General features: G+C 37.9%; 1 protein-coding gene across 1 annotated transcript in view; it reads right to left on the reverse strand.

Annotated features, from left to right (window-relative positions):
* Positions 1-1863: 1863 nt before the first annotated feature.
* Positions 1864-27896, reverse strand: part of LOC144222709 (olfactory receptor 5BS1-like) — a 146205-nt gene continuing 120172 nt past the window's right edge. The window contains 2 exon segments of the mRNA XM_077753276.1: positions 1864-2458; positions 2461-2787. Of these exon segments, the coding sequence (XP_077609402.1) occupies positions 1875-2458; positions 2461-2770 (894 nt within the window). The 5' untranslated portion in view covers positions 2771-2787 and the 3' untranslated portion in view covers positions 1864-1874.

Genomic DNA, 27896 nt, shown 5'->3' on the forward strand with positions numbered 1-27896 from the left:
GAATCTGTAGTTTTGTATCTTTTGGGTAAATACCGAGTACTGTAATTGCTGGATCATACGATAGTTCTATTTTTAGGTTTTTGAGTAACTTCCATACTCTTCTCCAGAGTGGCTGCTCCAGTTTGCCTTTCCACCAAGAGTGCAAGAGGGTTCCCCCTTCTCCGCATCCTCCCAACACCTGTTGGTTCTTGTTAATTTTGCCATTCTGACAGGTATAAGGTGGTATCTCATCGTGGTTTTGATCTGTATTTCCCTGACACTGAATGATGATGAGCATCTTTTCATGTGTCTGTTAGCCATCTGGATGTCTTCTTTCAAAAAGTGTCTACTCAGGTCTTCCCATTTCTTAACTGGGTTATTTGTTTTATGGGTGTTAAGTTTGGTAAGTTCTTTACAGATTTAGGATACTAACCCTTGATCTGAATCAAATATTCCATTTGCAAATATCTTCTCCCATTCCATAGGCTACCTTTTCATTTTGTTGACTGTTTCCTTTGCTATGCAAAAGCTTTTGATTTTCACAAAGTCCCAATAGTTCATGTTTGATTTTCTTTTCCTTGCATTTGATGACAAGTCTACTAAGAAGTTACTCTAATTGAGGTCAAAGAGGTTGCTGCATGTGTTCCCCTCTAGGATTTTTAACGATTTCTTATCTTACATTTAGTCTTTCATCCATTTTGAATTTACTTTTTGTGTATGGTTTTATAAAGTGGTCCAGTTTCATTCTGCATGTTGCCATCCAGTTTTCCCAGCACCATTTGTTGAAGAGATTGTCTTTTTTCCATTGGATATTCCTTCCTGCTTTGTTGAAGTTTAGTTGACTATACAGTTGTGGATCCATTTCTGGGTTTTCTATCTGCTTCATTGATCTATGTGTCTGTTTCTGTGCCAGTACCACACTGTCTTGATCACTACAGCTTTGTAATATAGCTTGAAATATGGAATTGTGATGTCTCCAGTTTTAATTTTCTTTTTCAAAGTAGCTTTGGCTATAGGGGCTTTTTTGTTGTTTCATACAAATTTTAGGACTGTTTGTTCTAGTTCTGTGAAAAATGCTGGTGGGTATTTTGATAGGGATTGCATTAAATGTGTGGATTGCTTTGGGTAGTATAGACATTTTAACAATGTTGGTTCTTCCAATCCATGCCCTCTCCATGAATCTTTTGTGACAAGAAATTAATTTATTTGATGGAATATATGTCAAACCAATAATGAGCAATGGACTCAGAGGGATTTGGCTGAGTGAGACCATGAAATACTGAATGAACTAACTGGCGTGATAGTCTCAGGGTTGAATGAAAACATCATTTTGTGACAACACAGTCATTCACTTCTTTCGGTACCAACAAGGTCTCTATTCTAGTCACCAAACAGCTAGATCACATCCTAGAGCCTTGTCACCAACAGAAGACTTGAAAAATTATTTTTTCCCTTGAATGGGCTAGGGCAGGTCCCACCAACCTGTGTCTTTGCTTTCTGACAACTAGGCATATCAATTTTTTAAGTTACTCCAGGTTAGGTGGATGAAACAAACTTCATTCAGCACCATATTCAATTAGTAACTAGTTTCCACTTTGAAGTGGAATAATCCTAAAGCTCTTGGACAAAGCAAACATAGTTGGACTTAGTTTGTCTACACTACTCCATTCCAGTACTTATTTCTCAGTCTTCACTTAATTTTCTTGCCAAATATAATAAAATAAGCAATCACACACTTAAACCTCTATACCAAGACCCAAGAGGTTATTTTCATCAAATGGCATATTCTTAAAGTAATCAAGTTAGCCATTATTAATGTATTTCATCACCTAACTGTTTTCTCATTGTCTTCAAACCAAATACAACAGGAATTCTCCAGGCATAGAAAGATACATTTATTGTTTCAATATTTTATGCAGAGCTGCCTTCACCTCCTGGTTCTTGAGGCTGTAGATGATGGGGTTCACCAAGGATGTGATCACACTGTACTGAATGGAGATCACTTGTTCCAACTTGGAGCCTGAGAGGGGAGTCATGTATCTGAATAAAGCTGTGCCATAATACAAAAGCACCACAGTAAGGTGGGAAGAACAGGTAGAGAAGGCTTTGCCTTGACCCTCAGCAGAATGTATGCCTAAGATGGCAGAGATGATTCTAGAATAAGAGAAGAGGATCAGGGGAAGGGTCAAACATCCCAACAGTGCACATGACCCAGCAAGAAGGGCCTCATTTGCAGTAGGGTCAGTGCATGACAGAGGGAAGAGTGAAGGCAGCTCACAGCAAAAGTGAGGGATGATACTGGGACCACAGAAATATAAGTTGTAAGTGAAAAGATTATTTGGCAAGGAATTTAGGAATCCCACTGCCCATGCTGCAGTTACCATCCTGACACAGAGAGGCCTATTCATAACCATGCTGTAAAGGAGAGGGTGGCAGATGGCAGCATAGCGGTCATAGGCTATGGCAGACAGTAGGCAGAGAGTATGAGAAAGAAACTCTGGGTCACACAACCCCACACAGATATGGTTTTCTTTTGAGTTAGTAAGTTCTGCAGCATCTTGGGCATGGTTACTGAAGAAAGGCAGAGATCTAGAAATGACAGGTGACCTAGGAAAAAATACATAGGTGTTTTAAGGTGAGAATCAATTCTGATCACCAGAATCATCATCAGATTTCCCATCAGGGTCAAGAGGTAAATCACCAGGAACAGTGCAAAAAGGATGGTCTGGATCTGGGAATTTCTGGACAATCCCATGAGGACAAACTCGGTAATAATGGTGAGATTTTTCATGATTAAAGATACTGGCCCTAGAAGAAAACATAATGTATCTGAGTTATTTCAGATGAATAAGACTGTCTCTCTTATTTAAAAAAAATATGACTTCCAGCTTAAAGGTATAAATAAAGACCTATGAGGCCAAGGAGTTTCCTTCTGGGTCACACTCATCACCTCCATTATTACGTCAATTTGGAGTGCTGGTGACATGTAGCATTCCAAAGTGTCTCCTCTGTAACTGCTTCTTTGAACTTTAATTCTCATTTATTCTGGAAACAATGAATAAGCATCTTAGTGCTGGGCGCTGTACCAGATTCTGAGAATTCAAAATTGCTTCAGACATGATTCCTGCCCTCAAAAGGGCGTAGGGCTTAGAATTTAACAGAGGCAGAGACATGTAAAGAAGTAAAATAAAGACTGTAATAACATAAAGCACAGGATACAGCAACAGCAAAAATGTGAATCAGTTATCTCTTGATGACCTGGTAAACAAAGAAGAGGTAATGCTTAAGACTCTTTTGACTAATATTTACTCCACTAAGTAGACAAAGTATAAGATAATGTTCTAGACAAAGGAAATGGTATTATCAAATATAGAGAGGCATGAAATAATAGCACCTCTCTGAAGAACTTCATTATCTCAGAATGAGTGGGTGCAGGGTGATACACAGGGACACGTGGTGCCAAGCATGAGGGTCATGTGATCAAATTGGTATTTTAGGAGCATTCATCCCACAGGCATGTGGAAGATGAGCAGAAAGTTATGGAGCATCTAGTTAGGGCAATTAGTTCATTCTTTCAGTAGATAGTTACTGAGTATCTACTATGTGCCATACACAGTTCTACACTCTTAGGGTGTGCCACTGAACACAATAGACAAAAAAGTTTTGTCTTCACAGAGTTTACATTCTAGCTGGGAAATTCAGAAAATAAATAATAGATATAACAATTAAATATCAACTGATGAACGGATCAAGAAGATGTGGTTTATCCATACAATGGAATACTACATGGCAATGAGAAAGAATGAAATCTGGCCATGTGTAGCAACATGGATGGACCTTGAGGGTGTTATGCTGAGCGAAATAAGTCAGGCAGAGAAGGACAGATACCATATGTTTGCCCGTATAGGAGGATTAGGAGGAACTTAACGGAGGACCATGGGGGAGAAGAAGGGGGGAAATAGTGGGGGATAGGGAGGGAGGCAAACCATGAGAGGCTCTTGAATGCTGAGGAGAAACTGAGGGCTGATGGGGGTGGGGGAGAGTGGAAGGAGGGAGATGGGCATGGAGGAGGGCACTTGTTGGGATGAGCACTGGGTGTTATATGGAAACCAACTTGACAATAATCTATTAAATATATATATCATGTATATATATACAATGTGTTAGAAGGTACTATGATGTGCTTCCTATATAAAATAAAAGATCATGGAAACAGAGATTGTTAATGTGGGATAGAGGAGGACAGTGAGGTTTGCAAATTAAATAGAGTGGTCAGGAAAAGAGACTGAGACAGTGTCACTCAAACAAGGATTTGAAGGAGATGAGGTCATTCTCCCTGCAAATATTCTACAGAAGGAGAATTGGTAGAGTACAGCAGTAAGCCTGGTCAGAGATGGTGAAGGGTTAACAGAAACTGCTGCAGCAGTCAGGGCAGACAAAAGGAAGCAGATTTAAGAGATATCATTGAGGTGAGTTCTAAAGAATGTCATTACCAACTGATAGTTAGGGTGAATGAAAGTAAATAAAAAAATGATTCTCAGGTTCTGCCTTTGGTGATTGAGGGATTCCATTCACTGAAATAGGTGACCCAGGGAAAGCAGCATTTTGAGGCAAAGATAATAAACACAGTTTTGAATATGTTGTTTGATAAGCCTTGTGGGACAGTGAGGGCATGTCCAGGAGGCACTAGGAGTTTAAGTCATGAAGTTCAGGAAAGATATTTGGGCTGAATATATGAGTCAAAGAGTCATTAACAAACTTACCCAGAGTGAGCCCACTCATAATAGAAGATGCTATAGGAAGGAGTTCCATGTAACAGAAGAATCCAATGGGAAAGAGGGAAATAGAAACTCACAAAGATCCTGCACTCATTCAGAATGGTCAAGCATGGACCCATGCCTTTCTGATTTGAAATACTCACTGCAGGTCATAGAACCCAATGCCCTCTCTTTATAGGTCAGGAACCCGAGGCCCAGTGAGGAGAATTGAACTGTAACTCCTCCTATCAACTCCATTACTCACCAATCTACCCATGATCTTTGTTCCTCTTTCTCTGCCTATCCTGTTAAGAACCCTCAGGTCTCAGCTCAAGGATCATTTCCTCAGGAAAGCCCTTACTCTCCATCCTACCACTGTAATTTCCTTTTTTTACATTTGTTTCTCCTTAAATATGCTTGCTCTAATTGTATAAAAATTTTTTTAAAAAACTTAAGGTATTTCAGAGAGGTCTTCCCAACCTTCCTCAACTTTTCCCCATCTCTTGTAGTCAATCTTTGTCTTATTACCTGTCTTTGTCCTTACAACACTTATCAGCACCTGGTATTTTATAAGACATTTATTATCTACTTTCTCTTCCACTGGAATGTAAATTCAAAGACTTGTCCTGTTATGGTCATTACTGTATCCCTAGGACTTAGAAGAGTGCCTAACATATAGAAAGGGTTCAGTATATATTGAATGAATGAATTTTTTCATGTCTCTCTGTGTTTTAAGAAGTTCCATGGAGACATGGACCATGTTAGTGTTTTTAATCTTTATATCCTCAGAGCTTAGCACAATGCCTAGAACTTGGTAGGTACTTAGTAAAGGTTTATAGAATAAATGCATGAGAACATCACGAAGCTAGCTCTTACACACTACCCTACATTTAATGTAGGAGATCAGAAAAGCATTTTTGATTATTGAATAAGTAAAAGAATAAAGGAAATAAATGAATATCTGATTCATAAACAACACCATTAGTGAGACATAAACTGCTCTGGTTAGTAAGATGTCATATTATACTCTGATGCCCAAGGCCCTGTCCTAGGAAAGGGTCAGTTTGAGGTTCCTTTGACTCTCTTGAATGGATGGCAGTGAGGCTGTACAAAGAGTCAGAAGACCATGACACAAGTCTCAGCTACTGGTTAGGCAAGTAGGCAAATCTGAATCTGGACTTCTATTTTCTCATTAGAATTATCTCCAGAGGTCTACACGGCAAAAATTGAATTATTTTAGGATTTAAAATCTTGTTTCTGGAGAGGAGGGAAGATGGCAGCAGATTGGAGAACCCCTAGGCTCATTGGGTCCCACAAACACAATTAGAAAATACAATGGTCTAAAATTTGTATGGAACCACAAAAGACCCCGAATAGCCAAAGTAATACTGAAAAATAAAACCAAAACGGGAGGTATCACCATCCCAGACTTTAGCCTCTACTACAAAGCTGTCATCATCAAGACAGTATGGTATTGGCACAAAAACAGACACATAGACCAATGGAATAGAATTGAGAACTCAGAGCTGGACCTAAAAGTATACAGCCATCTAATCTTTGGCAAAGCAGGAAAGAATAACCAATGGAAAAAAAGACAGCCTCTTTAACAGATGGTGTTGGGAGAACTGGACAGCAACATGCAGAAGAATGAAACTAGATCAATTTCTCACACCATACACAAAAACAAACTCAAAATGGATAAAGGACCTGAATGTGAGACAGGAAACTATCAAAACCNGGGCACTTGTGGGGATGAGCACTGGGTGTTATATGGAAAGCAAGTTGACAATAAACTATTTTAAAAAAATAAAAGAAACGAATTGAAAACAAAATGGGCAGAAGACAAGAATAAACATTTTCCAAAGAAGACATACAGTTAGCTATCAGATACAGGAGAAGATGCTCAACATCACTGACCAGCAGGAAAATACAAATCAAAACTACAATGAGATATCAATTCACACCTCTCAGAATGGCTAAAATCAACACAGGAAAGAATAGGTGTTGGTAAGGAAACACTGTTGCACTGTTGGTGAGAATTCAAAGTGGTACAGCTACTCTGGACAACGTATGGAGGTTTCTCACAAAGTTAAAAATACCAATATTGCACTATATTTTAACTAACTAGAATTTAAATAAAATTTTGAAGAAAAAAAATAAATTTCCAGATAACAAAAAAAAGAAGTTAAAAATAGAAGTACCGAACAATCCAGCAATTGCACCATTACTAAATATTTAGCCAAAGAATACAAAAGTACTGAATCAAGGGGATACATGCCCCAAATGTCCACTGACTGATGAGTGGATAAAGAAGATGTGGCGTATGTATACACATACATCTACATATATAAAGATGTGTAAATATGTGTGTATCATATACATACACATACACATACTGATATGTGTATATCAGTCCATCGATATATATATATATACACTCATATATATATATAATGAACAGATAAAGATGTAGTATATATACACACACACAATTACTTATTCATAAAAAAGAATGGAATATTGCCATTTGCAATGACATGTTCAGAGCTACAGAGTATTATGCTAAGCAAAATAAGTCAGAGGAAGGCAAATACCATATGATTTCACTCAAATGTGGAATTTAAGAAACAAATGAGCAAAGGGAAGTAAAATGAGAGAGAGAGAGAGAGAGAGAGAGAGAGAGAGAGAGGCAAAGCAAGAAACACACTCTTGCTGGAGAACAAACTGATGGTTACCAGAAGGGAAGTGGGCAGGGGGATGGGTTAAATAGGTGATGGGCAATAAGGAGTGGCTTTTTGTTATGAGTACTGGGTGTTTTATAGAAGTGTTGAATGATTGATTATATTGTACACCTGAAACTAATATTACACTGTATATTAGCTAACTGGAATTTAAATTTAAAACTTTAAAAAATAGAAAAAACATAAAGTCTGATTTCTGGTCCTAATACCAACAGTAATTGGTTTAGCTTGGGAACCTTAGACTAGTCAGTTCACTACAGAGAAGTTCTGTTACACTGTTGGAAAAAGTAGGGATAATAACATACCCTTAATGGATTAAAGTTAATGCAAAACAAAAGTAATTTGTTCATGTATGAACTCTGTATTTCTGATAGGAACTAGCCTAACTAGCTTTGATCTTTAACAAGTCAACTGATTCTTCTTGGTCTAGTCTAAACATAGTGCAGAGCACAGGGTAGTCTCCCTGATTTCTCCCTAACATATTTTGTTACTCTTCTGTCTCCTCACTGTCTTAAAATTTCTCTCTTTAAATAATCTTCTATAGTATTTAACCTTTGTGATCACCATTTAGCATTGAATAACTTCAGAAACTTTATTAGTGGCCTACCTGTATGTAATTTTTCCCCTTCTGTCATGACTTGTAAGCGCTGTAATTCCTTGAGTAAAATTAAAGTGATGGCATGAATGCCTGAAATCCTATGCATATCAGATAGATAGATAGATAGATAATGAAAGATCTCCACTCCACTTATAATCAAAGACTTACAAGCTAAAACCAGATGATGATATTTCTCTGTATCTACTTATATGGAAATAAACTATTTTAAAACTGTAAATAAATAAAACTTGCCAGTGCTGGCAAGATTTGGTGAGACTTATATGCCCTTATACATTACTGGTAGCATTATATATTGGTACAATACTTTTGGCAATATGAAATAAAAAATACCTCTTTTGGAAACTTATCTTAAACACATACTTCAAAAGAAGAGAAAAACAATTACATGTGAAAACATATATTCCAGGATTATCTTCAAGATAGTAGCTCTAGGATCAACCTAAAGATCTAATAATTGGAGAATAGCTACACTAAAGTGTAGCAGAATATTATGTAATGATGAAAATTATAATTACAAAGAGGCAGAAACTATAGTTCAGTAAAAAGATCAGAATATACAATTAGTATAAATTCTTTATATTATGTAAAAATATGTACCCAATGGGAGTTTATATGAAATTAAAAATGGAAAAATAAACAGTTGTTGGGCCGGTAACAGAATGGACAATTGTTTTTATTTTACATTTAAAAATATGTTTCTTATGCTTTCAATTAAAAATCTCTTTTGGGAATAGGTAATATATGAGCCACATTGTACCCTTTTGCTTCAAACTCAGCAACGAATTAAATCTAATTCCAATAAAGAATACGTGTCTCTTTCTTTACCCATTCTACTTCTGCCCTGCATATTCTGTAACAAAATTGAATTTGGTCTAAAAAGCCATTTCTCCAAGGAGTCTCAGTTGCTCAGATGGAGAATGGAAATGTCTCAAGTAGTCTGATTTTCCTATTAGTTATTCTGTCTTTTGCCTGTTCTCTTGGCTACTGATTCTTCAATCCCAAATTTATGGTCTAGGAAACTTGGCTAGAGGAAGCGATCCTGAGGTCACTCACTGGGAAGGTCGGAGGCGAGACCTTCCCTGCATTGAAAGTTCCCTGGTAGAGAAGGCTTTCACTCTCCCCCACCCTCACCTCCAAAAAAAGCTTTTTAAGGAAAGAAAGTTTCTTGAAGTGAAGGATGTTCTTGCAGAATGGGAAGAAAAGAAAGGGGTATCAAAAATGTTATCTCTTTTTCTTCATTTCTCACCTGAATTGCAGACTTTGTGGTCTCCCTGAGTAAATCTTTGTAGACAGAAAGTGTTTAGACTTTCAGATAATGAAAATTTTCTTTAAAAAATATTGTTTTATAACAAGAATGCAAAACAAAGTTACAGATTTTGCTTCATCTCTGAAAAATTCTAAAGAGCTGCACAATTAGGCTGTGTTTTCTATATATTTGGTCTTGTCTGGAGAGGAGGCCATGAACTAAATGAGCTCTAACATTAATTTCAGCTTAAGATCCTGGCATTTAGCTAGGAAATTCCCCATCAGAGAAAATGAAAATATTCCAAACTCACTGTCACCCATAAATCAGGAATGTTCCATCCAGCTGCTCACCTGGTAACATAGCTGCCCTCTCCCCATTCAATCCCAAAAGAATCTCAACCTTTTGTCCAGACTCTGATAAAGGAAAAGGACAGATTATAGATTAATAAAGTGACTAACTACTCAACCTCCTAAATATTTCATCTCAGCCTACTCATGACCTTCTTTTGTGAATTTAGGAAGGCATTTTTACTTCTTCCTGGACTCAGTTCCTCTGCTGTGCAATGAAAGGTTTAGAACAGTTGCCTAGTAAGATTTCTCACATCTGGTGAGCTGGGGAAGGCTGAGAAGGACTACTGAGTCTACGTTTTCCTTGAAGACCTGAATTACTGCCTTCTGCCTCCTTTTGAGAGATGAATGATGCGAAGTACTCAAATAATTCAAGTCTTAGGAAAAACTGGTTTTCTTTCCCAACCAGTTAAAAACTGTGTCTAAATGCAGTTAAGTAAGTCACGTGATGTTCAATTTGGATAAAGGCTTAAGTGTTGACATTCATGGGCTCTCGTATGAGCCAGTACCTGTTAAGAGGCTTTGGCCATCCTTTTTTTCTTCCTGTCTTCTTTATCTCTTTTGATTCTGAGGAGAGCACCTGACCAATTTGTATGAATTTTATCTTTTTTTTTTTTTTTTAGTCTTTTTCTACTTGGTACCCATATGCCAGGCTGGCCCTTAGAGAGGGCAAGTGAGTAATGAGGGCCTCAGGGAGCCTCAGCTAACCTGTACTTATGGGGGAAGTGGCATTAGTCAGTTATCTTGGCCCTGGCACCCTTGTGTCTATTAGTCTGGGGACAGGTGGGGGAAGTAAGGGGTGGGCACTGAGGGCCTGTAAATGCTTCTCCTAGCCAGGGATCAGCCTGGGGATTCCTTGGGTCTAGCAGAACTTGATCTTCACTATACATTGGCATGCACACACACTCCTAACACACTCTCTCACATACACGCATACAGTTAAGCCTCCCTTCAATCTCCAACCTGAAGCATGGGCCCCGTACAGCATCCCTGAAAAGTGTCCATTCAGCTTGTCAGACCTTCAAGAATTCTCTTCCATCAACTATTGTAGAACTGATTTAAGGTTTGTCTCCATCCTGCCTAAAATCCTGATATTATATTACCTATGTGACCATTTCCATGACACCTAAACAAGCTTTAGTATTTCTCATTTTAAAAACAAAACAAAACCAAGAACAACAGCAGAAATAAACAAAAACTCCTTTGACTCCGTATCCCCTAAATCTGAGGCTCCATTTTCTCAATTTCCTTCATAAGAAAACTTCTCAAAAAAGCTATCTGCGGGCGCGCTTGGGTGGCTCAGTCGGTTAAGCGTCTGACTTCGGCTCAGGTCATGATCTCACAGTTCGTGGGTTCAAGCACCACGTCTAGCTCAGAGCCTGGAGCCTGCTTCAGATTCTGTGTGTGTGTCTCTCTCTCTCTGACCCTCCCCTGTTCATGCTGTCTCTCTCTCTCTCAGAAATAAATAAAAAACATTAAAAACATTTTTTTTAAAAAGCTATCTGTGGTTGCTCTTTGTACTTTTTCACCTGCCACTCTTTCCTCATCTTACTCCAGCTAGCTGAAACTTCTCGTCAATATCATCAACGGCTTCCAAAACCAATGGTGCAATATCCAATGTAACTTTTCTGTTTTTTTTTTTCACTTGAATTTTCAGTGGATTCAATTCAACACAGCTAACTTCTCTGTCCTTGAAACACTCTTTTCTTGGCTTTTGTGATACAAAAATCACCTGGCTTTCTTCCTTACTTAATGGCTACTGCTCCTGTTTCTCTTGCTGGGTCATTCTCGACTTGAACTAGAAATGCTAGAGTGCTCCAGTGCTTATTCTCAGGACCTCCTTCCCACTTCATTTTCCTTAGATGTTCTATGCCAATCATATAATATCTCTAAATACCACATATACCATAAATACTAGCCCTGACCCCTCCCTAGAACTTCAAAATAATATATACGACTATATATTTGACATTTCATTTTGATGTCTAAAAAGCATCTTAAACAGTTCAATTAAAATGCAAATAACCAACCGGCCAATCTAATAAACAAAAATCAAATCCTTAATTTTCCTCTCCTAATATGCATTTCTGCCAAACATGCTGATTTCAGCATATGATGCCACCATCTCCCATTTGCTCAAGTAAAAATTTGACTTACCCTTGAGCCTTCTCTTTCTTTTCTAGTTGATACCTAATGTGGCAGCAAGTCCTATAATTATACTTCCAAAACATATCCCCAAATCTCTACTCTTTCTTTCTCTGAGCAACTTTAGTTTAAAAATGCCATCATATTTCACCTGGAGTATTACAATAACTATTAGTCTTTTTACCCCCGATTTCAATCTTGTCCCTCTATTAGTTCTCCATAGAGTAGCCAGAGTAATCTTTCAAAGCTCTTCTGCTTAAAAATCTAAACATGTAAAAGTAATTAGGGGACATCTGACAGCGTTTCTAACTCATCTCACACTGAGCTTCAGGCCTGCATTTTCTTTCTGTCCTCAGTTAACACAGGCTCTCTCTTTTTTTTTTTTTAAATAGTTTATTGTCAAGCTGGTTTACATATGACACCCAGTGCTCATCCCAACAAGTGCCCTCCCCCATGCCCATCACCTGCCTTCCCCTCTCCCCCTCCCACCCAGCCCTCAGTTTGTTCTCAGTATTCAAGAGTCTCTCATGGTTTGCCTCCCTCCTTCTCCCCAACTATTTTTCCCCTTCCTTCCCCGCTTCATCCTCCGTTAACTTTCTCCTAATCCACCTATACATGCAAACATATGGTATTTGTCCTTCTCTGCCTGACTTATTTTGCTCAGCTAGTTCCATCCATGTTGCTACAGACGGCCAGATTTCATTGTTTCTCATTGCCATGTAGTATTCCATTGTATAGATGAACCACATCTTCTTGATCCATTCGTCAGTTGATGGACACTTAGGCTCTTTCCATGATTTGGCTATTGTTGAGAGTGCTGCTATGGATATTGGGGTACATGTGCCCCTATGCATCAGCACTCCTGTATCCCTTGGATAAATTCCTAGCAGTGCTACTCCTGGGTCACAGGGGAGTTCTACTGTTAATTTTTTGAGGTGTAAACTCAAGCTCCTTCTACATTAAGGCTTCTGCACTAGCTATTTCCTCTGACTGGAATGTCCTTCCTCCTGGGCATGGCGGGCTTCTCTCGTCATTCTATCTCAGCTCAATGACACCTACTCAGAGAGGTCTTCCATGACAAGCCAATCTAAAGTAAAGAACTAGATAGTATTTACCATGTAAGCCTAATTTCATTCTCCTCACAGAACTTATCATTGCTTGAGATTTAATTATTCATTATTCATCGTTTATTTCTTTTATTGCTGGCTTCACCTCACTAGGTTGTGAATTCTATGAGAGCAGGGGCCTTGAATGTTATCTTTCACCATGGAATTCTCCAGTATGAGGAACAAAGCCTAACAATGTGGATTTTGTTAAATAAAGAGTAGGTCAGGAAGCTCTTACTCTTAGACACTCTAGCCCACATTTTTTACACTAAAATAATACCTTTTAAACATTTAGTACTCAATGTTTAGGAGGCCAGAGAAATTTGACTGAATGTTTCCCATTCTGATGTGTTTTCCTTTGTGTCTTCTAAAAACTCCCAAGTGAAACAAACAAGGATGGTCTCAGTTTATCTGCTTGACAGGTTCAATCTTGTCCATAAAGCTCAATATTGAGATCTTCTTACCCTACTATTAGAGATTTTTTTAAAATTGTGGTCTATCTCTTCAGCAAATGGTGTTGAGAAACCTAGACAGCAACTCACAGAAGAATGAAACTGGATCATTTGCTTATACCATACACAAAAATAAATTCAAAATGGATGTAAGACCTAAATATAAGACAGGAAACCATAAAAATCCTAGAGGAGAACACAGGCAGCAATCTCTTTAACCTCAGCTGGAGCAACACAAGGGAAACAAAAGCAAAAATGAATTATTGGGACCTCATCAAGATAAAAAGCTGCTGTACAGCAAAGGAAACAATCAGCAAAACTACAAAGCAACCAATGGAATGGAAGAAGATATTTGCAAATGACATATCAGATAAAGGGTTAGTATCCAAAATCTATTAAAAAAATTATCAAACTCAGCACCCAAAACACAGACAATCCAGTGAAGAAATGGGCAGAAGCCATGAATAGACACTTTTCAAAACAAAACATATGTATGGCTAACAGACACAAGAAAAGATACTCAACATCACTCATTATCAGGGAAATATGGATCAAAACCATGGTGAGATACCACCTCACACCTGTCAGAATGGCTAAAATTAACAACACAAAAAACAACAGGTGTTGGAAAGATGTGGAGAAAGCGGAACCCTCTTACACTGTTGGTGGGAATGAAAACTGGTGCAGCCATTCTGGACAAGAGTATGGAGGTTCCTCAAAAAATTAAAAATAGAACTACCCTACGACCCAGCAATTGCACTAGGTATTGATCCAAAGAATACAAAAATGCAGATTCGAAGGGGCACATGCATCCCAATATTTATAGCAGTATTATCAACAATAGCCAAACTATGGAGAGAGCCTAAATGTCCATTGACTGATGAACAGATAAAGATAATGTGGTGTGTGTGTGTGTGTGTGTGTGTGTGTGTGTGTGTGTGATGGAACATTACTCAGCCAGCAAAAAGAATTGCCATTTACAATACCATGGATGGAATTAGAATGTATTATGCTAAGCAAAGTAAGTCAGTCAGAGAAAGGCAAAATATGATTTCACTCATATGTGGAATTTAAGAAACAAAACAGATGAACATAGGGGAAGGGAAGGAAAAATAAAATAAGATAACAACAGAGAGAGAGGCAAACTAAGACTCCTAGATACAGGGAACACCCTGAAGGTTGCTGGATGGGGACGGGGGGCTGGGTGGAGATTGGGCTAAATGGATGATGGGCATTAAGGAGGGCACTTGTTGGAATGAGCATTGGGTGTATATATAAGTGATGAATCACTAAAATTCTATTCCTGAAGCCAATACTACACTATAGGCTAACAAACTTGAATTTAAATACATTTTAAAATGTGGTAAAATACATAGAACATAAAATTTACCATCTTAACCATTTTTAATATACAGTTCAGTAGTGTTAAGTACATTCACACTATTGTATAACCAGACTCCAGAACTTTCTTCATCTTGCAAAATGAAAACCCTTTACCCATTAAATAACAACTCCCCATTCTGCCTTCCTCCCCAGCCCTGGAAAGCACCTTCTACTTTCTGTCTCTATGAATTTCACTATTGTAGGTGCCTCATAAAAGTGGCATCATGCAGTAATTATTTTTGTACCTGGCTTGTTTTACTTAGCATAATTTTCTCATGGTTCATCTATGTTGTAGTGTGTGTCAGAATTTCATTCCTTTTTAAAGCTGAATACTGTTCCTATTAGAGATATTTAGTCTTGCATTTTTAAAAATTGTTTATTTATTTTTGAAAGACAGAGAGACAGAGTGTGAGCAGGCGAAGGGCAGAGAGAGAGGGAGACACAGAATCTGAAGCAGGCTTCAGTCTCTGAGCTTTCAGCACCGAGCCCAACGCGGGGCTCGAACTCATGAACCACAAGATCATGATCTGAACCAAAGTCAGCCACTGAAACGACTGAGCCACCCAGGCATCCCAGCCTTACATTCTTATAAAAGACATAGATCACAGAATCTCCTTATCACAAAACTTTAGATTACTTCATTTTTTTCTTTGACACTTTAAGATCAAGTTTTTTGACATTTCAAGGTCAATTTTATTTTCATCAAAGCAGAATTTCCTGCATGTCCTGAATTGGCTGCAAATGTGTTTAATTCACTGAGTATGGTTGTTGTGTTTTCTAACTGAACATTCCACAGTCTCCTTATTCCTGAAGATATTTGCTCTCTCACCATCCTTTGAATGCATTTCTTCCAAGTTACTCAAGGTGCTGGGGAGAATGTTCAGCTTTAATTTCTGCTTATAGAACCACAGCAATCTGGTGAGGGGACTCTAGGTAAAGAAACCACATTGAAACACTACCATTATGTTTACTCAGAACCAACTCCCTCTTTACGTGTTCAAAAGATTCCAAGGAAAAACATCCTGAAGGCTTAGTTTGGGTCTCATGTATTTATCTTTGGTATTTACTCTGTCAGGACAATTGGGGTAAATAACTACTATATCGTGGGGCGCCTGGGTGGCTTAGTCGGTTAAGCGTCCGACTTTCGCTTAGGTCATGATCTCACGGTTCGTGGGTTCGAGCCCCGCGTCGGGCTCTGTGCTGACTGCCAGCTCAGAGCCTGGAGCCTATTTCAGTCTGTGACTCCCTCTCTCTCTGACCCTCCCCTGCTCACGCTCTCTCTCTCTCTAGAAATAAATAAAAAAAACCTTAAAAAATAAATAAATAAATAAATAAATAAATAACTACTATATCGTGATTTCCTGAATGGCACAGGACACTCTAACAGTCCCAGCTGTCCATGTACGTGGACTAGATAAGTGACACTTTTTCAAAGGAAGCATGGATTGCTATAGATGAAGAAACTAGAAAACATGTTGTTTAGGCAAAGCAAAATAAAATCCAGTACACTGTGAATAGTAAATAAACATAACCTCAAAACAGGGATTACTTGACCATCTTGTTTCTTCTGAGAAAACTAAGACTGTGTCATCATCATAAAATAGTTCCTTAACCTACCTAGTCCACATGGAGATGATGTTATTTTTTAAAAATTTGGGTACAAGCAAACTTTTTTTAAGTGCTCTAATCTCCCATCTGAGAAAAACCCTGGCAAAGTAGCTGCAGAGAGAATCAAATCAAGTAGTCCTTCATTCTAGGCAAAGGGTCCACGTGAACCAACCATGAAGAGAGAGGCAGGTTACACAGATGGTTTTAAGGATAGCACAAATAAAACCTTCCTCCTAACATCCAAATACGGCTGCACTCATACTCCTGGGTGTAGAGACTCTATGAAATGTAGAAGATCGCTGACCTTGGAACTGAGGCTCCACATTGAAAAATATATATATTGCTAGATTATTTTCTCAAAGCCTGTGCTAAGTGTTAATGTCACTAGCCAGAGGCTTGACATCTATGAATGAAACAACAGGTTTTTGTGTTAGGGCTATTAAAATGATCATGAATGATATCCCTGAAATAAAATATTCACTTCTTTTCTCCTGCAGCTAATGCTGAAAATTTCTTCATTGAGGTTTTATTTATTCAGATTATGAATGCAAAGTTGAAATGCAAAGAGCTCTTGGAAGCAAGGAACATAATAACAACTGTCACTTCATATCAACAAGCCACAGACTGGATTTGCTGGAACTTGTCTAACAGAAATGTTACTTGAGAACAGTTCCTTACAGAGTGAGACATACAAGAAGTACTTGGCGCACAGACTTGAAGAACCTGGATGACCTGGAAAAGAACAGAGTTTCACTGTTTCTGTAAGACACATGAGGTTAAGTTGATCAGAATGAGTAATTCAGGGCTCTGTACTAGCATGAAATCCCTGAGTTTGTGGGAATGTATTGGTCTGGGAAGAAGAGGAGATAACAAAAAAAAAAAAAAAAAGGTAGGCAGGTATTAGAGACAAATTTACCTGGTGTAGAATTTTGCCCAGCAAATGCCTGAATCTTGCATCCTTTCCATTTTCTGTAACCCACAGTCTTGATAGGTGGACAGAATGGAGTTTACTATAAGAGCAGAAAAATTCATGCTCTAGAGATCATAGAAATGGGGTTTTGGTTGAGATAACCTATTGAGACACAGGGAACTCAAAATATCTTTTCTTTAAGTTTATTTATTTATTTTGAGAGACAGAGAAAGAGAGTGAGCATAAGCAGAGGAGGGGTGGAGAGACAGGAAGAGAGAGAACCCCAAGCAGGTTCCATGTTATCAGCACAGAGCCTGAAGTGGGGATCACTGTGAGATCACGAACTGAGCTGAAATCAAGAGTTGGACCCTTAACTGACTGAGCCACCCAGGTGCCCCTCAAAATATCCTCTTGATGTCCTTTTGTCTATCCTTTCCAGGATAGTGCTATAATGCTAATGTCAGCTTCCCTGATGTTTCATGCCCCAAAGAAATACAGACTTTGCTCTAGAGGCAAGAGATGGCAATAGGATATATGAAAATTAAGAATGTCTTATAGACATATCTGGGGCCAAGTCATCAAGTCCTAGTTCTGTTTCTCACTAGCTGTATAATCTTTGAAAAAGTTTTAAGGCTTCCTTATCTTAATTTTCTGATTCACAAAATAGCATCTAATAATACCTCTCTTACATGGTTTTAAGAAGTTATTTAGAGTACTTATGTGCCATGCTAAGCACATTTTGGCTGTGATTAAACTGTGTTACTCATTGCCTAATTTTAATCCCTTAACGTTCCCAAGGAAGAGAAAAATCCATTCCGAGGGTAGACCAGAATACGTTAATAAAAAAGGAAGTAAAAATCAGATCAAGGAGGGAGAGATAGAGATGGATGAGGGGAAGATGATCTCACTTGTGAGAGCAGAGTTTCAGAAGCACTCAAACACAAACAAAGTACAGAGCAAAGGAGACACAGAGAGGAAGAGATGAAGGGAAGTGAGAGGTGACCCAGAAGCTGATCAGAGATATCGAGGGGGACCTGGCTCTCCTCTTCCCTGATGGCAACACCCTCTAGGTGCTCCGGCCTGTTAACTGAATGCCTCAACAAACCTTCATGCAGAAGGAAAGAGCAACAACTTTCTCTTTCCAGGAAGAGGCTTTTGTCTATCTAGGTGCCAGTATTAGAAAAAGAAGTGCATTAGTTCATGTGCCAGGATCCTTCCAGGCTAAGATTTCACAACCTATTTTTAGATTCTTATAAGTTTGGGCTACTCTGAATCCAAATAAAGAGAAATTCTGAAAAGTTCTGATTCTTGGCATGTAAATATTTGACAAATTATTCAGACTAGGTCAAACCTAATTATGGTTATCTTTCACTATTTTCTCTTATTGGTCTAAATATTTTTCCTGAGAGTATTATGCAAATAAAGTTTCTCATATCTAACCATTCAGAAGAACAGCTAGATTTAAATAGCCAATGAGTGGGCAGCTGGGCCAGCAAGCCCAGGAGACAGCTAGCTGAATTGATGCCTTGAATCCTGTGGAGTTCAGCCAGAAGCAAATTTTTGACCTCATTATCTTAGAAATTCCTTATACGTACGTTTGTATTGACCAAAACAATCTTAAAGTTCTCCTCAACCTGACTAAACTTTAGACAGGTTTCTTCATGAGTACAGATAGTTTCTTTCTCTGATTTCTCTTTTCTTAGAGCAGTTACTTTAGAAAACTTGAAATTGTAAATTCTTTCTTTGCCACTTTAAAATGGATATAAATCTTCTCCCAGCCTTTTGCCTGTCTTTCTCAAGCACCTGGGAGAATTCGACAATCCCATACGTTACTCAGTGCTCACCACAGTAAGTGCAGTCACCACAGTCACTATACACTGTTATTACGATATTACGGAGTATATTCCCTACGCTGTGTTTTTTCATCTCCATGATTTATTTATTTCATAACTGGAAGTTTGTACCACTTAACCCCCTTAATCTATTTTGCCCATCACCCTATCCATCTCCCTCTGGCAACCACCAGTTCTCTGTATTTAAGAGTCTGGGTGTTTTTAGTTTATTTGTTTGGTTTTTTTATTTATGGGTTTTGTTTTTTAGATCCACATAGAAGTGAAGTCATATAGTATTTCTACTTTAAAACTCCCCTGCCTTTTCTTTCAGTGCAGTTCAGTCTCTCTCCCCTATTGCAGGTTTTTAAAAATGTTTATTTATTTATTTTGAGAGAGAGAGCATGTGCATGTGTGTGCAAACAGGTGAGGGACAAAGAGAGTGGAAGAGAGAGAATCCCAGGTAGGCTCAAACCTCAGTGCAGAGCCCAACACAGGGCTCAATCTGACAACCTGAGCTGAAATCAAGAGTAGGATGCTTGACCAACTGGGCCACCCAGATGCCCCTCTCCCCTATTGCAACTGTAGGTCTAGTATAAAAGTTGAAAGAATGGGACGCCTGGGTGGCTTAGTTGGCTAAGCGTCCGACTTTCGCTTAGGTCATGATCTCGCGGTTCGTGGGTTCGAGCCCCGCGTCGGGCTCTGTGCTGACTGCCAGCTCAGAGCCTGGAGCCTGTTTCAGTCTGTGACTCCCTCTCTCTCTGACCCTCCCCTGCTCACGCTGTCTCTCTCTCTCTCTCCTAGAAATTAAAAAAACAAACAAAAAAAACATTTAAAAGTTGAAAGAAAACTATTGAAAAAATAATTCATTAATGGAAACACAATATTAAAAAATGCTCCAGAGATGAGGCAAGAGGATCAAGGCATAGGAAATGAAAATGAGCTTAGGTAAAGCTCAATTCAATTTCTACTATGTTTTCTATGGGTGAATTTGAGAAAGGTTTTGAGCCCTCTTTTTTCCCCCCGAAGTTACCACAAAGATAATATTCTTTGACAAGTTGTGAGGATTTTGTTAGAATGTGAGGATTTAGTTATGAATAGTGCTCAGCACTAATTTAACATACCTTCAGTCATATATCTGTAACTTTTTCACCATTCTAAATTTAAGTGTTCAGTATCTCTACAAAGATAAAGAGAACTAAGGGAATAGAGCCGTAGGAAGCAGGTAAGAAGCAAGTGTAGGGATAATGGTCTCCTCTATGAGCCAAGCATCATTGCAAGTTAGAAGATTAGAGGAACAAAAAAGAAGAAAGAAGAAAAGACGTATTCCAACGGACACATGCAGAGAGGCAGGGAATTAAGAAAAGTTAAGAAAAAAAAAAAAAGAAAACTGCAGGCCTAAAATGGCATCACTTAGACTGAGTTTCCAAACCAGAGCTTAATACCCATTCTAGTTGCAGTTTCAACCTCCTCCAGAAATGTGACCTTAACCAATCAATAAGGAACATTTTTCTTTCTATTAGCGCCATTGAGTCTCTCACCTGGGTCCTCTCAATCCCCCAAAGAAAGATGCGGTCATCTGCATGATAAGACACCTTGCTTTTTCCCCTAGCAAACATCCTACTCCAGAACAATCTTTTTCTTTTGCTAATAATTTTCTTGCCCCACCCTTTGTCTAAAAAAACCTTCTATTTTGTGTAACTTCTCAAAGTGCCTCTACTTGCTAGATGGGGTGCTGCCTAATTCATGAATGATTTAATAAAGCCTATTAGATCTTCAGATTTACCTGGTTGAATTTTGTTATTTAACATCGGGTAGATACCCAGGAGAATTCAGGATGGGACCTTGCTTCTATCTTCTGAGATAGAAAGGTTGACCAAGTTTTCTGCCTTGATGGGCAAACAGGTCTGACCTCAGGAAAACTTTGCACAACTAGCTATCCAAATCTGGGGACAAACAGTCTTTTTCTTTTTTCTTTCTGGATATAATTGTGAAAAAAGAGAACCATATTGATTGAAGTTACTAGAATCTCGAATCAAAATATTAAGAAGCATTTCTGAAAATAGGCTTCCTCGTGTACTCTAAGGAGAGCCAAGATCAATCAAGAAGTTAGAATTCTCAGGGTGTCTGGGTGGCTCAGTTGGTTAAGCATCTGACTCCGGCTCAGGTGATGATCTCTTGGTTCATGAGTTCGAGCCCCACATTGGACTCTATGCTGACAACTCAGAGTCTGGAGCTTGCTTTGGATTGATTCTGTGTCTCCCTCTCTCTGTCCCACTCATGCTCTGTCTCTCTCTTTCTCTCTCTTACTCTTATAAACATTTAAAAAATATGTCTAATGTTACAATTCTCTCCAAGTAATTATATGAACACCTAACCCCATGCTGTTTCATTCCCAGTCACACATTCACTTTTTTCCTCTCATATAGTTTTCAGACCCTTATAAGTACCTGAGAGTATTATCAAAACAAAGGATTATCAGGTCTAGTCAACCAGAAGTGCCACTAGGTTTAGGTAGCCAACAGGTGGGCAGGTGAGTTGGATCTAGAAGATGGCTGAGATGGTACCTAGCATTCCTTGGAGGCATAGCCTAAAGCCAAGCTTTCAACAGTTTTTTGTTGCTGTTTTTTGTTGCGATTAAATTTGTATAATAATAACTTCTAAATTCATGGCATTTTTTTCACTGGTCTCTGCAATGTACTCTGTTTACTTTTATGCTCACTGCACAAGCCCATCTCCTTTCACTTGAATATGCTCTTATATACTGATGGTTTGTATAGTTTATGTAAAAGATATTTATTTATATGTTTATTCATTTTTTTGAGAGACAGAGAGTGGGGGAGGGGCAGAGAGAGAGGGAGATAGAATCCATTCAGAGCCCAATGTGGGACTCAAACTCACAAATCACATGATCATGATCTAGTTGAAGTCAGACACTTATCCCACAGAGCCACCCAGGTGCCCCTGTGTAAAAGGTATTTAAATGGCTTACTCTGCCCTGTGCATTTTCCAGTCAGCACTGTGGTTTTAACATTCAGCAGGATAGTAACAACTCATCTAATCTGTTTTTTCTAACTACCACATAGTGCCCATGGTATGTATCCAACAAGATTTTTTCCTTTCTGCTTTTCTGATTGACACCCATTATATATTTTCAAGTTTCCAGCTCCACTGTTCCACAATCAATGCCAAAATGAAATTCTTATGTTTTCCTTTACAGACCGTGTGTGAATGGGGGACAACGGTGAAGAGCCAAAAATTAAGTCCTCCATTAAGAGCAACCTCGGGCTGCATGTAGCCCCAGTCCCAGTTCCAGGAAAAGCCTCAGATTGTTCAAGGCTAAAGCCATCCTCGAACCGCCCTCAGATCAGCTAATCAAAAAAGATTCCTATGGTCTGAGTCAAGGCTGGGAACTGCAGTTATTTTATACAACCTAGCCAATTTCTCACCACTTGCCTGAACCCCACGTGGGCCCTTTGAACTCACCTCATAATTGGTCATTTTCAAAGGATTCTCAAAAGTCATGATTGGGTCCACCAAAAGTAATGAATACCTCACAGATACTGAATGGTCAAAACTGTTACCATGGGTGCTGTATAATTGTAATTGGTGCTTATGTGATGATGCTATATGTACTGTAACACCCCCATCCCTTACTCTTTAAGACCCTGTTCGCTATTGTTCTTCGCGTCACCTTGCTGCCACTACACCGGTAGGCGGGTGAGCCCCTGCTCGAGCTTGTAATAAAGACCCTTATGTACTTGCATCAGTGTCGGCTCCTTAGAGGAGTCTCAGAGGACTCGCGAATCGGGCACAACAGCGGTAAAAGGAGAAAGAGAGAGAGAGAGAGAGAGAGAGGAGAAAGGAATTATGGAGTGGGAGGAACAGAGAGAGAAACAGAACACTGGGTCATAATTTATGCAATTATTTAATTTGACCACTGTCATATCACTCTCCAAAAGAACTACTTTCATTATTAACAATATCTATACAAAGATATTCCAAGAATTTAGAAACATTTGTAACACATATATATTCATATATTCTGATTTTACTAATACACATATACTCCTCTACCCTGTGTCTCTTTCTGTTTCTCTTTCTCTTTCTCTATAATTGTCAATTATGAAAACTGTATTTGCTTACTTCATGTGAGGAGATGATTAATAATGGACAATTTTTTTTCTGATCAAATTGTGAACACAATGAATGATGCTCATAGGAACCGGAAACTGTGATATAAAATTATTGCTGAGACAAATCCAACTTAAAAGAAAGAATGAATACTAAGAAAACAAAGAAATATAACACAAGGAACAAAGACACACACACACACACACACACACACACACACACACACACACAAACTCTACTGAGTCATGAGTAGCTAACACTCCCCCTGAATTAGATTTATCTACCCATCACATCATAGATAGCACAAGATAACCATACATGTGTCAACACAGGGCAGAACTTGCTCCACTAATTTTATCACATGAATATTTCGTCATTTGAACAAACTAGCATGTACCTTCTCCATGAGCAAACAGGAAAGAGGAGAAAGATGGGATTGAGCAATGCTTCTTCTCTCTAACTCACCTCACCAATCAGGTTAACAACTTGCCCCCTGAGGGGGTTGGAGAGATTAGCTGAGGGTTAGGGAATGTCTTAGGTTGGATACCCTAGAACCAGAGACTGAGAAGGATATTTGTATGTATGAAATTTAATAGGAGAATGCTCTCAAGAGAAATCTATTAGGAAATAAGGGGATCCATTATATCCAGCATAAGGAAGGAGTTGGATAGGAATGTTGTTTTAGTGAAATCTAACAGCTGTATTCTAAGATGAAATCTACTGGGATAGCTGTAGTTCTGAACTTCAGAAGTTGATTTAATCTCATATAATAGGATCCACTTGAGGAGAGAAGGCAAGATGGCGGATAAGTAAGGAGCTCCGTACTTGCACTCGTGCCCATACATCACACAGAAAAGATCTGAAGCCNATCCACTTTTGAATAGTGTAGAGTTACTTAGGATCCATAAAATTATCATAATATCAGCCATGAAAGAAACAAGTAACATTAAGTAAATTATTATGAGCAAATTGAATAAAGGCAACTCACTGTTCAATTAAAACTAGATTACCATTGTCAAAGACCACAGCAGAGACACAGAGGTAAGGGAAGGAGATGGAGAAAATTTTTGTTTTAGGGTAACCAGGACACCAGCCAGTCTTTGCTAATTGCCTAAAGGACATACTTTGTTTACTGAAACACAAGAGGGAGAAATAATCTATCAAGAAGTCTTTTGGCCTTATTTTTTTTTTTTTTGCCATATTTGTTGAGGCAAAGCCATTTATGCACATGAATATATCTCTTAGAGTGTGGTATTTAAGATACTGCTGTCTTAGAAAGTGTAAGCATTTGCAGTAGCGGTAGTCCCAGTCTCTGACATGGTATTGAGGTAAGGTACTGTTACATAACAATTCAACTGAATATATCTAAAGATCTAATTGGCTTTATTAATCATTTCATGAATTGTGCAGCATCCTATCTAGCAAGGAGAGGGGAGCTCCAAAGGGCTACAGAAATGGAAGAGTTTTTTTTAAGGTAGTGGAAAGTGGAAAAATAGAAGTTATTAGCAAAAGAATCCATTGTTTTTTGGCAAAGTCACCCTCCTACGAAGAACTAAAGGGATCTATCAGTAAAATTCCTAGTGCTGATCAGGAAATTCCCGTGTTAACTGGTTAAAGGCTACATTTCTGGGGGGTTGAAACTGTAGTCAGATTGGGCATTAGACTGGTTTACTGACTTGTGGCCTTAATGTAAGTGACACCTTTTGGGGCCTATGGTTTACTTCTTTTTTTTTTTACTCTTTTATTTATTTATTTATTTATTTATTTATTTATTTATTTTTTACAAATATTTTATTGTCAAATTAGTTTCCACATAACACTCAATGCTCATCCCCACANTCCTTATAGATTCTGGATATTAATATGGTTTACTTCTTAATAATACTTTGTTTCCCTTTCAGAGTATTCAAAATTTTTAAATTTCCATTTTAGTTCTAGCATTTGTTTTTATACCACAGGTTACATGTGGGTACCTGTATCTCAATGGTAAGGTAAAATTTGAGGGGTTATGAGTAGGGCACCGACAACATCTGCTTTCTCTTATTCCTGATTAATTACCTCATCTTTCTTTATTTTTTAAACTATATTTCCCTCTTGTTTTGATAATAAGACATAAGCAAATTTATTAAAAAATTTTTTTGCTTTTGATTTTAGGAGAAAAGATTTCAAAAGAGTATTCTGAGCATAGTTGTTACTGTTGTTGTTTTTCAATTACCTCAAGCTTGTAACTATTTTATACCAAGACTGAAAAGTCTTCTTCATAGTGAAGTATCCAGTCTTTTTCTTTTGTTTATTAATAAAGTATTCTTACAGTGAAGATTCAGTGGGTTAATTTGGGGACTATTAATATCTTCACAATATTGAGACTTCTGATACTTGAACATAGACTATTCTTTCATTTATTTAGGTTTTCCTTATCTTTCAATAATTTTTTGTGACTCTTTTTTTTTTAGAGTAGTTTTAGCTTCACAGAAAAACTGAAAGGAAGTAACAGAGATTTCCCAAAACCCCTGCCCCTACACATGTATAGGACCCACCATTATCAACATCCCCCACCAGAATCATGTATTTGTTATGATGAACCCACACTGACACATCATAATCCACCAAAGTCCACAGTTTACATTAAGGTTTACTCTTGGGGTTGTACATTCCATGGATCTGAACAAATGTATAGATATGTATCCACCAGAGTAGTTTTACTGTTCTAAAAATCCTCTGTACTCTACCACCTATTCATCCCTCCACCACATCAAGTTCTGGCAACCACTGATCTTTATACTGTCTCTAGTTTTGCCTTTTCCAGAATGCCATATAGTTGGAATAAAAATATGTAGCCTTTTCGGATTGGTTCTGTTCTCTTAGTAACTTGCAATTAAGGTTCCTTCATGACTTGATAGCTTATTTCTTTTTAGCACTGAATAATATTTCATTGTTTGGATATACCTCAGTTTATTTATTTTTTCCCCGACTGAAGGACATCTTGGTTACTTCTAAGTTTGGGGAATTATTAATAAAGCTGCTAGAAACATTCATGTGCAGGTATTTGTGTGGAGATAACTTTTTAACTCCTTTGGATAAATACCAAGGAGCATAATTGCTGAATCAAATGGTAAGAGTATTTTTAGTTTTCTAAGAAATGTCAAGCTGTCTTTCAAAATGGCTATACCATTTTGCATTTACACCAGCAATGAATGAGAATTCCTGCTGCTCCGTATTCTTGTGCCAGCATTCCCCCCACCCGCCTTGTTGACAATGTCCACATTTTAGTCATTCTAAAGGATGGGAAGTGGTATGTCATTGTTACTTTAATTTGCATTTCCCTGATGCCATAGGATGCAAACGAAGCATCTTTTCATATGCTTATTTGCTATCTGTATCTTTTTTGGTAAAATGCTCAAGGTATTTGGCCTGTTTTAAATCAGGTTGTTTTCTTATTTTTGACTTATGAGTATTCTTTGAATATTTTACATAACAGTTCTATATCCAATTTTACAAATATTTTCTCCTAATCTATGACTTGTCTTCTCATTCTATTGACATTGTTCACAGAGTAGAAGTTTTTAATTTTAATGAAGTTCAGTTTATCAATGATTTCTTTCATTAATCCTATTGTTGATGTTGTTAAAGTCATTGCTATACCCAAGGTATAGCATAGGTTTTCTCCTATGTTAACTTCCAGAACTTTTATAGTGTGCATTTTACATCTACGTCTGTATTCCATTTTGAGTCAATCTTTGTGAAGGGTAGAAGGTCTATGTCTAGATTCATTTTTTTGCATGCCAATGTCCGGTTGTCCAGCACCATTTGTTGAAAAGATTGTATTTGTTCCATTGTATTGCCCTTGCTCCTTTGTCGAAGACTGGTTACTATATTCATATGGGTCTATTTTTGGGCTCTCTACTCTGTTCTATTGATCTATTTGTCTGTGCTTTCACAAATACTATCTTGATTACTGCAGCTTTATAAGAAGCCTTGAATACAGGTAATGTCAGTCACCCAACTTTGTTCTTTTCATTCAGTATTTTGTTGGCTATTATGAGTCTTGCCTTTCTATATCAAATTTAGATATCGTCAGTATCTACAAAATAACTTGCTGGGAATTTGATTGGGATGACATTGACTCTATAGATCAAGGTGAGAAGTACCAACATCTTGACAATATTGAGTCTCCCTATCCAGAAACATGGAATATCTTTTCATTAATTTTTCTTTTATTTTGTTGATCTGAGTAACTTTCCTCATATAGATCTTGTACAGTTTTTGTTAAATTTATACCTAAGTATTTCATTTTTTCTGGTGCTAATGTAAGTTGGTATTGTGTTTTTACTTTTAAATACTAATTGTTCATTGCTGATATATAGGAGAGTGATGGATGTTACTACTTGTGCATATTAACCTTTCGTCCTGAAACTTTGCTATAAATGCCTATTAGTTCCAGGAGGGGTTTTTTTTTTTGGTCAGTTCTTTTGGATTCTCTACATAGATGATCATGTCATCTGTGAAAAACGTTTTACTTCTTCCTTCCCAATTTATATGCTTTTAATTTCTTTTTCTTGTCTTAATTGCATTAGCTAGAATTTCCAGTATGATGTTTAAAAGGAGTGGTGAAATGGGACATCCTTGCCTTATATCAGATC

Source organism: Crocuta crocuta, unplaced genomic scaffold (assembly GCF_008692635.1).
Source record: "Crocuta crocuta isolate KB4526 unplaced genomic scaffold, BGI_CrCroc_1.0 scaffold30, whole genome shotgun sequence".
NCBI classification, from domain to species: domain Eukaryota; kingdom Metazoa; phylum Chordata; class Mammalia; order Carnivora; family Hyaenidae; genus Crocuta; species Crocuta crocuta.